This window comes from Anabas testudineus, chromosome 5 (assembly GCF_900324465.2).
Source record: "Anabas testudineus chromosome 5, fAnaTes1.2, whole genome shotgun sequence".
Classification (NCBI taxonomy): Eukaryota; Metazoa; Chordata; class Actinopteri; order Anabantiformes; family Anabantidae; genus Anabas; species Anabas testudineus.
Genome location: NC_046614.1, coordinates 5,729,056 through 5,741,651, shown reverse-complemented (window position 1 = coordinate 5,741,651; position 12,596 = coordinate 5,729,056). Strand labels below are relative to the sequence as shown.

At 44.0% G+C, this 12,596-nt stretch overlaps 1 protein-coding gene across 4 annotated transcripts in view; it reads right to left on the bottom strand.

Moving 5' to 3' along the window:
- Nucleotides 1-12,166, bottom strand: part of sema3fb (sema domain, immunoglobulin domain (Ig), short basic domain, secreted, (semaphorin) 3Fb) — a 51,715-nt gene extending 39,549 nt beyond the window's left edge. For all 4 annotated transcript variants that reach the window (XM_026349389.1, XM_026349390.1, XM_026349391.1 and 1 more), the window contains exons 1-2: nt 11,759-12,166; nt 9,693-9,862 (exon numbers count right to left, since the gene is read on the bottom strand). In XM_026349389.1, the coding sequence (XP_026205174.1) occupies nt 9,693-9,810 (118 nt within the window). In that variant the 5' untranslated portion in view covers nt 9,811-9,862; nt 11,759-12,166. The remainder of the gene's footprint in view (nt 1-9,692; nt 9,863-11,758) is intronic.
- Between the last annotated feature and the right edge of the window lie 430 nt (nt 12,167-12,596).

Genomic DNA, 12,596 nt, shown 5'->3' with positions numbered 1-12,596 from the left:
CCATTCTAAACTGCTGTCCTCCCTTTGCAGCTACACAGTGGTGCTCCTCAGACCTGGACTGAGGAATCTATAGGCAGCACAGAGAAAGGCCTGCGGGATGCTGTGCGCCGCATTCATTGATAAAAAAGGCTTGATGCCAGTTTGACACCCACCCCCAGGTCTCCCAGAATGTGAATGAACTTCTGTGAATAAAGAGGCACACCTACACAAACACCCCTGCTGCCACAGGACGTTCACAGAGGGAAGAGTGTGTGGGCGACACCAAACAACAACAACAAGGGGAATTGCGGGGAACTGCATGCCAGGGTTCCTTTTTTTATACTCCTTCACCAATCAAGAGGAGGCACCGCCACAGGAGGGGGCCTGAAAGGATGGGTCGTTGACAAAAACGGCCCATCGAGAGGGGGGGAGGTCACCACTGGCCCCAGCCTCAATGGATGTGAACGAGGGTCCATCCCCACACATTGCAATTAACACCTACTCCACCAAAATTCAGGACACAGCAATAGGGAAATCTCCAAATCAGCATTTCAAAACCAACCCACTACAAAAGCATCAAAGTGCAAGCATTGTATTGTCCCTGAGTGCTCTCAAAGGCTAAACACTTCAGCGTGTCTCCCAAACAGCCACATTTCCCCTTCACCAAAGTGAAACAGCGTCGGACCTCATCACTGATCTGATGAGGAGGTGGGAAGATTAGATGGGAAATTTGGATGAAATGCTGACTACAATTAAGTCTTAACACGCTCGAGTGAACTCGACACGGCAATCAATAAATAATCAAGATTCTGCAAACTACTTTCTACTACTTACTCTGACCTGCTAACAAAACCTAATGAGTGTGGCTTGATATTGCAAGCTGTTATAAAACACAGTAGCTTCAGAGCTTTATTGAGTGGAAACGGTCTAATCCTGTGTCCGGAGTCTGTATTTTATCATGTAGCTGAAACTGTAACATGCAGCCAAATTGCAACATGTCTGGCTCCAATCAACCTCTGTTTCACATTTTGATCTGATACCTAACTCAACCTAATCAATGCAGCCAGCTTTACAGACTAACAGCAACCAGACACATCTTATACGAACAAGCTGCAGTTGTTCATTTAGCTGATGTATGGCTTCTATTCTTGCAAACTAGGCATTCATAGCTCTGTGTTTTGAACATGGTAAATCCACATGTCAGCAAATTACTTCATCATCACTGGCATGACATAATGTTTATATAATTTAGCAATCAGCAGTGGTGCAAGATTATGATGAAACAAAGATTAAATGCCAGTGAACTATAAGAAGTTTATTTACAAGCTTTATTTTCCAGCACACACCTTTGGTTCCCTCAAAATGGCAACTGGACTTCATTCTCCTTGCTTACAAGAAGGATGTAAGTGGATGGAGTTGCCATGACTCAAGTTTCAGATAAGATTCACCCAGAGAATCCTCAACAACACGTTCTTCAATCAGTCAGAGGTGGGAGAAGACTACAGACTACTCCCTCCCCAGTCAATGTTACACCCTCCCACTTGCCCTTAATAAGAAACTCCCAGATACTTAACGTCATCAGGAATCTACACATGCAAGCTTCAAGCAAACCTTCACTGGCATTTTTATTGGCCAGGAACTACACCACCCATTAGCAACATCCCTTCAATGACACAGCATCAAACGCAAGTACTTGTGGTCACTGATCTTGCACAAAATGTAATTCAGCAGTTATTATATCAGATTATCTGTATTGGCATTTAAAGCCAACATTCTTAACCAGAGGGACATACAGTCTGTGCAACAGTGTAATAACTTTTACTCCAAAATCAACAAAATGACACAAATGACTATGAACCTCTGATGTTCCCTCTTCGCCTTTTACCACAAGGTTGTCATGTGAGCAAAAGAGTTTAGAGTGGATGTGATTCAGAGTTTTGTTGGTGAACATTTCTTTAAAACCACCAACCACAAACAGGGAGTGACTCAACGAGGTAACCATATCCAAGCCATAAGGAAGGAACAAGATTGAACAAGTGGTGATGGCTTTTAGTAATAAAGAACTTGCACTGTAACGCAGAGCAATGAGGTGGCAGCGTGGCATGCAGGGCTGGACTCACTGTACTGGAGGTACCATGGGTGCAGATCCCAAAGGCTATGTCAGCACTGGGCAGTGAGTTATATAGAAGCCACTATAGACATCCAGACAGGACGATATGGGAGGCAATATGGGAGACAGGCAAAAGGGGAGAATATGGGAGGTTTGCAGTTTTCTGGACCAGTTGTACAGAGGCTGAAGGGAGTACTTTGACAGGCTGGCTGAAACCCAGACAGTAGATGACAAAAACTTGAATATCATCCACATTTTTATGCACTAGATATGAAGAACAATGCCGTGTCTGACTACAGGAAGGATCTAAGATAACACAAATTGTCTTTGAGTGTTGATGGATGTCAAAAAACACCGATGACAAATAGGGCACTGAATTAATTTTTCCTGATACAATCTTACCCCATCTGTACTTACTAGTACCTTTTTGCCCCTAAGGCAGAAGATTTCATTTTATCGCACTCTGAAGTACAAATACTTACTTATACTACATAAAACTTAGGCACAGCTTCGAGTTAGACCTATGAATGCATCTAATCCATCTGGACCATTATTCTACCTGACACCTTAATCTGCAACAAGAGAAACACTAGCGCTAAGAATATACAGTGTTCAACCCTCACAGTGTCACAAAGACAAAGCCAGTCTGAGTCCTCAACCTGTTTATCCAGTATCCACTAATGCCCTGTTTTCACAGGTGAGAAAAGACACCAAATCCCACAGGAAGCCTTAATTATACCACCTAGAAAGAGGAATGACCTTGAAGCTTGATCTCAGATGAACCCGGCAGCCTGTGTGGTTCGACCAATATGTCAAGTCTGAGAACACTACATCATTATCTGTTAGCAGGTTCCTGAACAAAGGAGTAGTGCAATAACAAAAGATGCTGACTGACAGTTTTCTCCACATCACTGAAAATTTACATACAAGCTAATGACACAAGGCAGGGCTCGCACAATGTGACTGCCATCGTCTCCAGCTACCATAACGAGAGAAAAACCTTTCCCGGGCTACTTTAGTGATTACAGGAAATAACCAAGTACTGTCTTATGACTTGGCTTTAACATATGGAACCATTTACATTTCCAACAACTCTGGCTATATACTGCATAGACATAAAATACAAAGTTGCATTAGCTCTGCTCTGTAATTGTTGCTCTACTTCTTTACTGCTATTTCATTTAAAGTGTGTGTGTGTAGTGGGGGGCTCCAGTCTGGTGAGAAGGGGTTCAGGGGTAGAGGTAACAGATGCAACAACATGCTCGTGTAAGACAAGATGGACAGACAACACTGGGTCCTCAGTCTTTCTGAGAGATGATCTTGGTATCCCTGGAGACCAGGCACTGACACAGACCGTAACCTGACTCAGGAGGCTGTTCCACAGGTGAAACCCTGACCGCAGAGGGAACACTACGCTCCCTCTTTCTGCAGATGCTAAAAGAGAACAGTGCTGCCATGGCAAGAATCCCAAACACCCTGGTCCCTGTGAATTTACTACCATTACTATGTCAGGAGAAGAGAAATGAGTAGGAGATGGAGAACAGAGAGAAGAACTGCATCGGGAAACCAAGCATTCATAGATGAGTTAGACTATATTTAGATACCACTCTGTCACCTTCAGTTTCCCCTGCCCACAATAATCCCCTGGAGATGCAGAAGAGCCTTTTCGCCTGCACACACACACATACACTATATCTATATATAGCATCTCCAGCAACCATCAGCCAGATGTTGGAGAAAGAGAATCCAAGCACTGATACCATTTCCTCTTTTTATCAAACATTTGGACCACCCAAGCAGCCTGTGATACACTTTACAACCTTGCGGCCATATGGCGTAAGAATCAAGTATAGCAAGGTGCCAAGTGGTCATATTCTATAACACTCACAATACAATGGCTCGATTCATGGGCCATCACAAAGGCAGGCCTGTGTGTGTTTAACAACCATGGGAAGAAAAGAATAAAACAGATAGTCCAGGAGATGCAGCATTAGTGTTGGGTGGGAGGTGCAGACACCTCTGGCGGTTGGCCGACACAGCTAAGAGGTGACAACGTGGCTGCGTTTTTATTTGCAGAGGAAAACTGGCATGATCAAAAGTGCCAACATACTCGTCTTTTCTGAGGACTATCACACGTCTGTCCCTCACAGACACACACCTGACAAGCAGAGAAGCTGCAATGTCTTCTAACGCACACAGTCAACTGACCAACAAAGTAGCTTGTCCCACATTTTAATGCAATTACACAATATACATTTTACAGATTACAGAAACAAACAAAAAAAATAAGGCTTCAAAGATTAGTTGGTTAGTTGACAGAAGTTGCAGCCCTGGGGTAAAACACACTAAAATAACACACAAAGCACTCCTTCTATTATGTCGACTGACCTGTGCACTAATGCACAATGAGAGCAGGCTTGCATTCAAATCAATAAACATAGGGTCTGTATGAAAATCACATCAAAATACCATGCACGCTGACTTATTATATTCCACTTGTATTTAAAATATGAGCAACCCCTGACGTAAAGTGTGCTGTTCCTTCGTTGCAGCTGCAGCTGTCACGATCATCTTCGCCGTATTCCAATAAAAACAACACAGCAACTGGTCCAGAAATAAAATGCAATCATTGTCCTATCAGTCATCCTCCAAATAGGGGGCACAGTTTAGGTTACTGCAGCTCACAGACAGGCAGCTAATCAATCCAAGCTTGATTGATTAATTTGAGGCACTATATATATATATATATATATATATATATATATATATATATATATATATATATATATATATATATATATACACACACACACAAGAAATAATGTGTACTGTCATCTATATACCTATTTATTTTAATTTCAAATGCAAATGTAAGTATTTTATTTCCACAGTTGGGACCAAACAATTGCTCTTGACAGCTGCATCACAGCAGTGTGTACGTCATTCCAGGCCAAGCAGCGACAACCACTGTCACCACCCTGTGACCGTGTTCAATGGTTAACCACGGTGCTACAAATGACTGCTGTGTGCTTACTGAGGCAGAGGAGAGTTTTACACTAAATATAACCTGGCTTAGCTGCTGTGGCGACAAGCTGAGGTCTGGGGAATGGCCAAAGTAATAGTGGTTTTCAGTGGTTTAGTTTTCAATGGACTGAGCCCTTACAAACAGTAATTAAAGATCACAGCCAAACATCAACAGCGGTGCCAGACTACTGGGTCAGTGGTTTCATGGGTTCTACATGCGGTCTAACAATGCTGCAACGTTACAGTTAGGGCGAATGTGTGCCAGTATGCTTGGGGTATCCTACAAATTGGACCTGCAAGAAACAGAAAACAGGCACTCGAGCAGAAAGTTATCAGTGACGATCACCTTGAGCAAATACTCAAGTCATGTTGCATTTTCATTCACTGTGCAGGAAAAGGAGCTCGGACGCAAAAAAAAAAAAAGAAAAACAGAGAAACCGCAATAAAGTCGCTCCCTCAAATATTGAGTAAACGCTTGGCTCCAGCCTCAGAAATCAGATCAGTGATAAGAGCATAAGATAATTCTGACCGCTAATGCATATACCTGGAGCGCGAAAGAAGAAAGTGACCACTGGAATGGATTTTGTGAACAACAGTTTGAACATTTACCAGCACAAGTGACAAGGCGGCAGTAAAAGGGCAAGCCCAGAGATGAACTGATAGCGAACCGTTGACTTATCAAAACAACTACCTCACTGTAAAGATACACTCTTAAGCTGCTTTCTAGCTCACGTTTTCAGATTTAATCCTCATCTGCTGTTATTCCTAGGCATTAAAAAAAAAAAGCACAGCTTGCAAACTACTGCACAACAACAGCCGACACATACCAGAATGCCTGGCATTTAACCCCAAAGGAGAGTTTCTAACCCGGTGCACTGCCACCCACTCACATTAACACACTCGCCCACACATTCACTCACACCCAATATAGACTAAAGACTTTGCTGAGGAGTATAAATAGGAGCCTGCTGTTAGCCGTTCACACCGGGGGAATGCAGATGAGAAATATTTGGAATAATGTCGGGCCACAGCTGTCTCGTTTTACTGCCACCTGCGCTGCCAGCGGTGACAGTGTGCACTGTGGCAAAGTTGACCCACATTCTGGTGGCCTTGTGTGTACTCAGAGGGAGGAGGAGGGGGGGGGGGGGCAGCGTGCTGTAATCCTTATGATGTTACGACATTTAAAAGAGCGTCCCTTTGTACGTAATTCCACTGCTGTCGTTGTCGGACTAGTCGTTTCAAATTTCATTAACACCAGCAGGGAAAAGGTGAGAGGTGCGCTGCATTCATTTTTATATGCACTTTGTGGCGCAAGACGCGGCTCCACCCTCAGCTGCAGATTACATGCACGTGTATTTTCAGTGAAAACTTACAATCACAGAGATTCCTGACCCCGTTCCTCTGTTTACCCTCTCTCTGTCCATCTAAACTTGTCTCGCTTAAAAGATCTCTATAATATCGCTGAAGGCTTTTAGTCGGCACCTCCGATGTAAACAACCGCATATAAAACATACACAATGCCTTGATTCAATGGTGTCTGTTGTAAAATGATGTGCTGTGTTTGGTTCACGAAGTCATGAAAGCCCACGTAAGACAGAGGTTTATGTGAGGCATAAAGCGTGAAAAAGCAGTGCCATAAGCTTTACATAAAGCTTTATTTAGGATTTTGGATCTGCTTAATGCATGAACTCAAATATGTCAAAAGGGAAACATTCACAAAACATGGCAGAGGACTAAACGCCTCAAAAGTCATTTGTCCATTCAGAAAGTGTTGTGATGTCTTCTGCACCTCACAGTCTGAAAAACAGCACATATAAATCTCTCTCTATAAAAGTACAAAGGCACTTGCATGACTACGGAGTCTCACATGTTCTGACGCAGTCCTTTCACATGGTAATTCAGCAATTCACCGCACTGACGGACCGCTTTAGAAACCTGGCAGCTTTAATAGCGATAGACTCCAAAAACACATACAACATAAATTTACGGTGATTGCTTCACTACACTACTACTTTTTAGCTTCCTAAAAGTCAGATAGTGAATGTGAGCTCCCATCCGCATTGAGTGCTGCTAAATCTCTAGTTGAGTGCTCTTAAACAACTACAGAAGAAGACGGCGCACTGTGAAGAGCCCCAGTCGAACGTCAAGTGATGCGAAACAAAGTAGAGAAACCTAAAAAAACTGTTTCTTTATGCATGCATCTGAAGAAGGTTACAGCCTCTTTTGTGTGTGTGTGTGTGTGTGTGTGTGTGCGCCACTGTTTTGGACATTTAACTCACAAGCTTCATGTATGTCAAAATAGCCGCAAGAAAAGCACAGATGATTCTGTCCTCGAACAGTGAGCGCTCTAATGTCTTGACTTCACTACTAGTCCACAGTGCTCTTGCATTTCAGTGTGTGTTAACTCAAACCAGCAGGTTCCCAGCACTTCCAGGTGAATATGATTCCTCTCTGGGGGGTTCCTGGCGACAGTGCTCTCGTCTCTACTAGCTTCAAAATGTCAATTGATTACCTATGGCAGATTTGTTTCGCACCTTCTTGTGCATCTGCGAAACACTCAGGTTGCTCCTCTGACTTTGATTACAACTATTTGTGGTTTAAACTCACTTGCTAACTCTGCCCTTTCTCCTCGGCTTACCAGAGCAGAAGACGTGATGAGCCTGAATAACTAAAAGCCTCCCCACTAGGTTTATCACTCAGACTTTACAAACTATAGTCTTACTAAAATGTGTGTAAGTCAATGTAACTCATACCCTCTGAGCATCCTGACACGGTGCTGGCTTTTTTTACATTTTACCTCTGCCATAAAAGCTGTGCACGTTACATGAGGCCAAAGCAATTAGGTCCCATGATTTATTCTGCCTTCTTTATTAGAGAAGTGAGGGCCTCCCAGATGGAGGTCATGGTTCTTAACCTCGCTCCTCAGCTACCGAGTTAATCAGTGTGGTACATGTGTTCAGTTCAGCAGCGAGTGAGACGCCCAGCTTTATAGTTGCAATTTGAGTTTCCTTCACAGTGTGACACGCAGCCGTAATGATCAATAATTATAAACGCAGAACTGACAATTAAAACCCTCTTTCCTTCAGACTCGCACTAAAAACCTGCATATTCCCCACACTTGTCGTGGTGCTGTGCTCCATTAAAGTTGCAGCTCGGAGGCAAACTGCCTTCCCAAACAGCTCAAGCAAAAACTTAAAACATCACGATGCATCAGGGGAAGTGCAGCCTGCCTGCCTGCCAAGGTAAGGACTACATGGGCCTCTCAAAAAGCAATTAAGGGAGAGAGAGTCATAATATTGAATAGAGAGGGGGGTGCATTCCTCCGAGAGAGGCAGCAGCAGTAGACTGTGAAATTCATATTGACTGGAGTGGCAAACACACACAGGTAAGCAGGAGAGCTGAGCTTTTTCCACCCTGCTTGTCAGCCAAAGAACAGTGCCTGTAGTCTGCTGCCTTCAAATATATTTCGGGGGGGGGGGGGGTTCAGCCATCCAAAGATGCACCTATACAAAAACTTGTCTGCTCACAGAAAACCGATAGAGTCGAGAAAGAAACAAGTTCTCTAAAAACAACAGCCTCTGTGTAAAGGACTAACTGAAATGATATTTGGAAAATGAAGGAATTGCTGAGCTCTGGATGTGCGCTCACTGGTGTGTTAAATCCTACTTGATTAAAGCAGGAAAACGCCTTCAACAATGGACTGTGCCAGTCCACTTAATTAAGTCAACTTGTAGTAGGCAGCGCTGGGAAATGGAAAGCAAAGCAAACATGGGGCGCTGCTGCTGCTGCTGCTGCCGCTCGCTCCTTCGGCTTTTCTCTGGATGCTAATCAAAGGCTTGATCTCCGAGCAGGACAGGCCTCGCGGACGTCGCTCTGCTTGGCTGACCCTGGCAATTTGCTCTTGATAATACCCCCCCCCCCACACATCCCTCTCGCTCACACTCTGTGCACCCCTCAGAACCCAGCAACCCATCTCCCCTAATCTGTACGGCCATGGAAACACACAAACACAGCCTCCTAAAGTACACGTCTGGCTCACCAGGGAATAATCACATAATGACCATGGAGTTATTACACGCTGCTTATGATCCCATTTCTCTTTGCGCCTTCAATTTAGGGATTCCATAATAAAGATGAGTGAAAATGAAGATGTTGCATTTGATCAACTAAAACAATAATCATGTATATTGTTTCAAATTACATGGGAAAAGAACAATACATGGTGGACATGTAGGCCTGCTCACTCTTTGTTTGTGTTTTTAATTGTTTGTTCAGTATAAGCATCTGGAAGCATCTTGTGATTGTTGCAATGCCTGAGGAGGGGGCAGCAAATGAGCACTGCATGATTTGTTTGTGGTCTGCTCTGCGGTGTAACACGAGAATCTGGTGATGCCGTAAGTTCCTCCTCTGCAAAAACCTTCAGCACTTATCAAAGCCACAATTGCACCAATTGCAAAACTGTCATGTCATCAGCCATTGAAACGAGCACACACACGGCAGAGGTGACGTAACCCCCAGGGAATAAGGAGAGTAAGGTAAAGCAAGATTAGTAGGCGAGCGGCGAAAAGATAGTTCCTACCTTTGAAGGAGATAAAGACGCGGGGCGCGGCCAGCGGGTCGTTGCTCACTGGATTCCCGAGAGCGAAGCTGGACAGTGCCAGGAGGGCGTGGACCGTCCACAGACCGTCCAGCAGCATGGTCGACCAACCTCCAGCAGCACACAGTGATTTCTTTTTTTTTTTTAAATCTCTGCAGGGACAAAAAGAAACACATGAGAAGATGCTTTCTCAACTCTATACTGCCAAAAAAAAAAAAAAACACTCAGCCACAACAAGTCTGTTTTTGTTTGTTAATTTATGTGACACGTCAAATAAATGGCTCCCGAGGGCCCCATCCGCTGCGAGTTTTGGCGACGCAGCACCGAGGTGTGGAGATTACGCCTAGATCTCTGGGTGCTTCACAAAACTGATGTGTCCTGATGGAGGGGGGCCAAGTTTTAAAAGATGTGTGCGCACTTCCATTTGGTAAAAATTACGTTTGTTTTTTTCAGAGTGTGACAAACTGATGGAAAGATCACGCTGACTCCAGTGAGAGGAGCTTTTCTTCTTCTGCTCTCCAGGCACCCAAAACACATTCCTAATCCATGACACCGCATGTGTGAGCTGCTCTGTAATTAAGGCTTCACCTAATACCAGGTTAGACCATATCCTTACACTTACTAGAGAGAAGAAGAAATGTGATTTGTGCAATCTAAAATAAAATATGCACTTCATGCTGAAGGGCTTGTAAATGATGACTAACTCTAACTGGAGCAGTTTAACAAGTCTCCCAAACAATGCAGCAGCAGCCGTCACTTCGAGTCTCCAGTTAATGAATGACAGACACCAGTGAACGACCACAATGGTCCGCACACCTCTTGCCCTTGACCATCCTCCATGAAATCCACCCTTGCACCATTTCATTGGTGCCCTCTCTGCAACATCCAATCAAACTTTTTTCCCCACCACAACAGAATCCACGCCTGACTCACTAGACATTTATAGTGGGATCACTCCACCAAAGCTCATCTCCCCATGTTTCCACTTGAGTGGACTTTTGGACAGGGTCACCGCCTCAAACGCACCTTCGGAGACGTCAGAGGAGCCGGAGAGTCCTCAGACCCTGCGCGGCCGGAGCGGATTTATGAGCATAAGCAGCTGTTTAAACCTCGGCTGTTTACTGACAATTTGTAACCCATCCAGCTGTTTATTCTGAGACAGAGGCCAAGTCCTTCACACAAGCAGATGAAATCAAACAAGGCACTCCTCTCAAATGACACTGAGGATTGTAAAAGACACACAGTCTCATCGTACCATAAAGCTAAATACATCCAGTCCGAGTGACTTGTCATAAAAATGAATGCACGTGTTCAAAGGGGCATTTGTGAAAGCTGTTGGATCACACTGGTCCAGTCAGACTGAGGTAAAGACACAGCATGTCCACTTATGTTCATACCTTCTGCATTGTTTGTCTCTGCACATTTTTAAATGTCCATGCTTGATAAATGTAATGCAACCATTAAAGCATATACATACAGTCACAGCCAATAACCACAAGTTAGTCAGGCCTTAAAGTTGCAACATATCCCTCCTGGATCCTGTTGGTTTACTCACTGAACAATAAAGGATCTTATTTAATGTATTATAAAAAAAACTAATTTGTTGTTTTTGCATTTCATAACATTAGAGACAATTAAAAAACCCACTTCTAAGCCTGACTGATTAAAAATATGACAATAAATACAGCATTAAACTTTATAAATATATGACTATGTAGCTTAGTCAATGAAGACTGCAAAATGAATTCAATCTGATGTGTGTGTAACAGACTGGCAGCCTTGGCTACACATGGACGACAGAACTGTAAACAGTCTGGTGTGGTATTAGAGCGCACGGTAAAATGAACAACAATTAAATAAATAGTAATAATGATTCGTGAAAGAATTAAGATTGCGATCCAAGGGGAAATTAAAATCAGCATTTGTTTTGTTTTTTTATTATTATTAGACGCCACATTAAAGAGTTTAAAAGGCGGAGGCAGGTAATCTTTCATGCCACCGGAGGGAGAAGAAGGCTGGGTAGATAAAACCTTACAGTCAGGGCTTACCTTACTGTTACAGCTTCCAGAAGAAAACTTCAGGTCCAACCTTGCAAGTCATTGAACAAATGCAATTCCAACAGATCGGTCACTTTCGCCTCCAAGGTGGAAATGAGTAATAGCAATGAAAAAGATTCCGGTGCTGCCTCTGGACGGTCCCTGTTCAGGAGAGCGGTCCGTACCTGTGCGCACTGCGCGGCTGTTGGCCCCGGAGTTGTCAGCGCACGACAACACAGTAACAGTTGAATAGGAGGAAATATTTCTCTAGTTTAATTCTCGGGAGAGGAGATGCTGTCGCCGCACGACCACAATCAACATCTCGTTGGAGGGGGGGAAAAAAAAAAAAAAAAAAGCAATTGGAAACAAAGTCCCTGTGGCGCTGCGAGGTCCAAGCACGCAGCGTGTGCTCCTCACCAAAGTTAGGCGCTCCTGACTGGAGGGAGGCAGGGCGCTAGCAGGTGGATGCAGGGGCCCATTTGCCTTAAACACACCCACAGGGCGGGCAGCGCCGGAGCCGAGCCGCCCATCAGCCTGGCTGGGGTGGGTGGGGGTAGAGGGAGGGGGGGGGCAGACATGATTTACTAGCGTGCTGTACCACAGTGTGCTGTCAGAGGAGCCGGCAGGAGCGCAGAATGGACACAAGTCATCCGAATCTAACACTGAGGCTGTGTGCTCACTGATGTTCTTCATTTGTCACACACAGAGCTTTGATGCACAGATGATGGATCAACCTTTACTGATTTATAAAGTTCAACACAGTAATCAAAATATTGTTATTAAAATAAAGCTGGTGTTGTGTTAATATTTCTCACTCTGCTTATCCTTCTTTGTATCATCAAGTAATGCA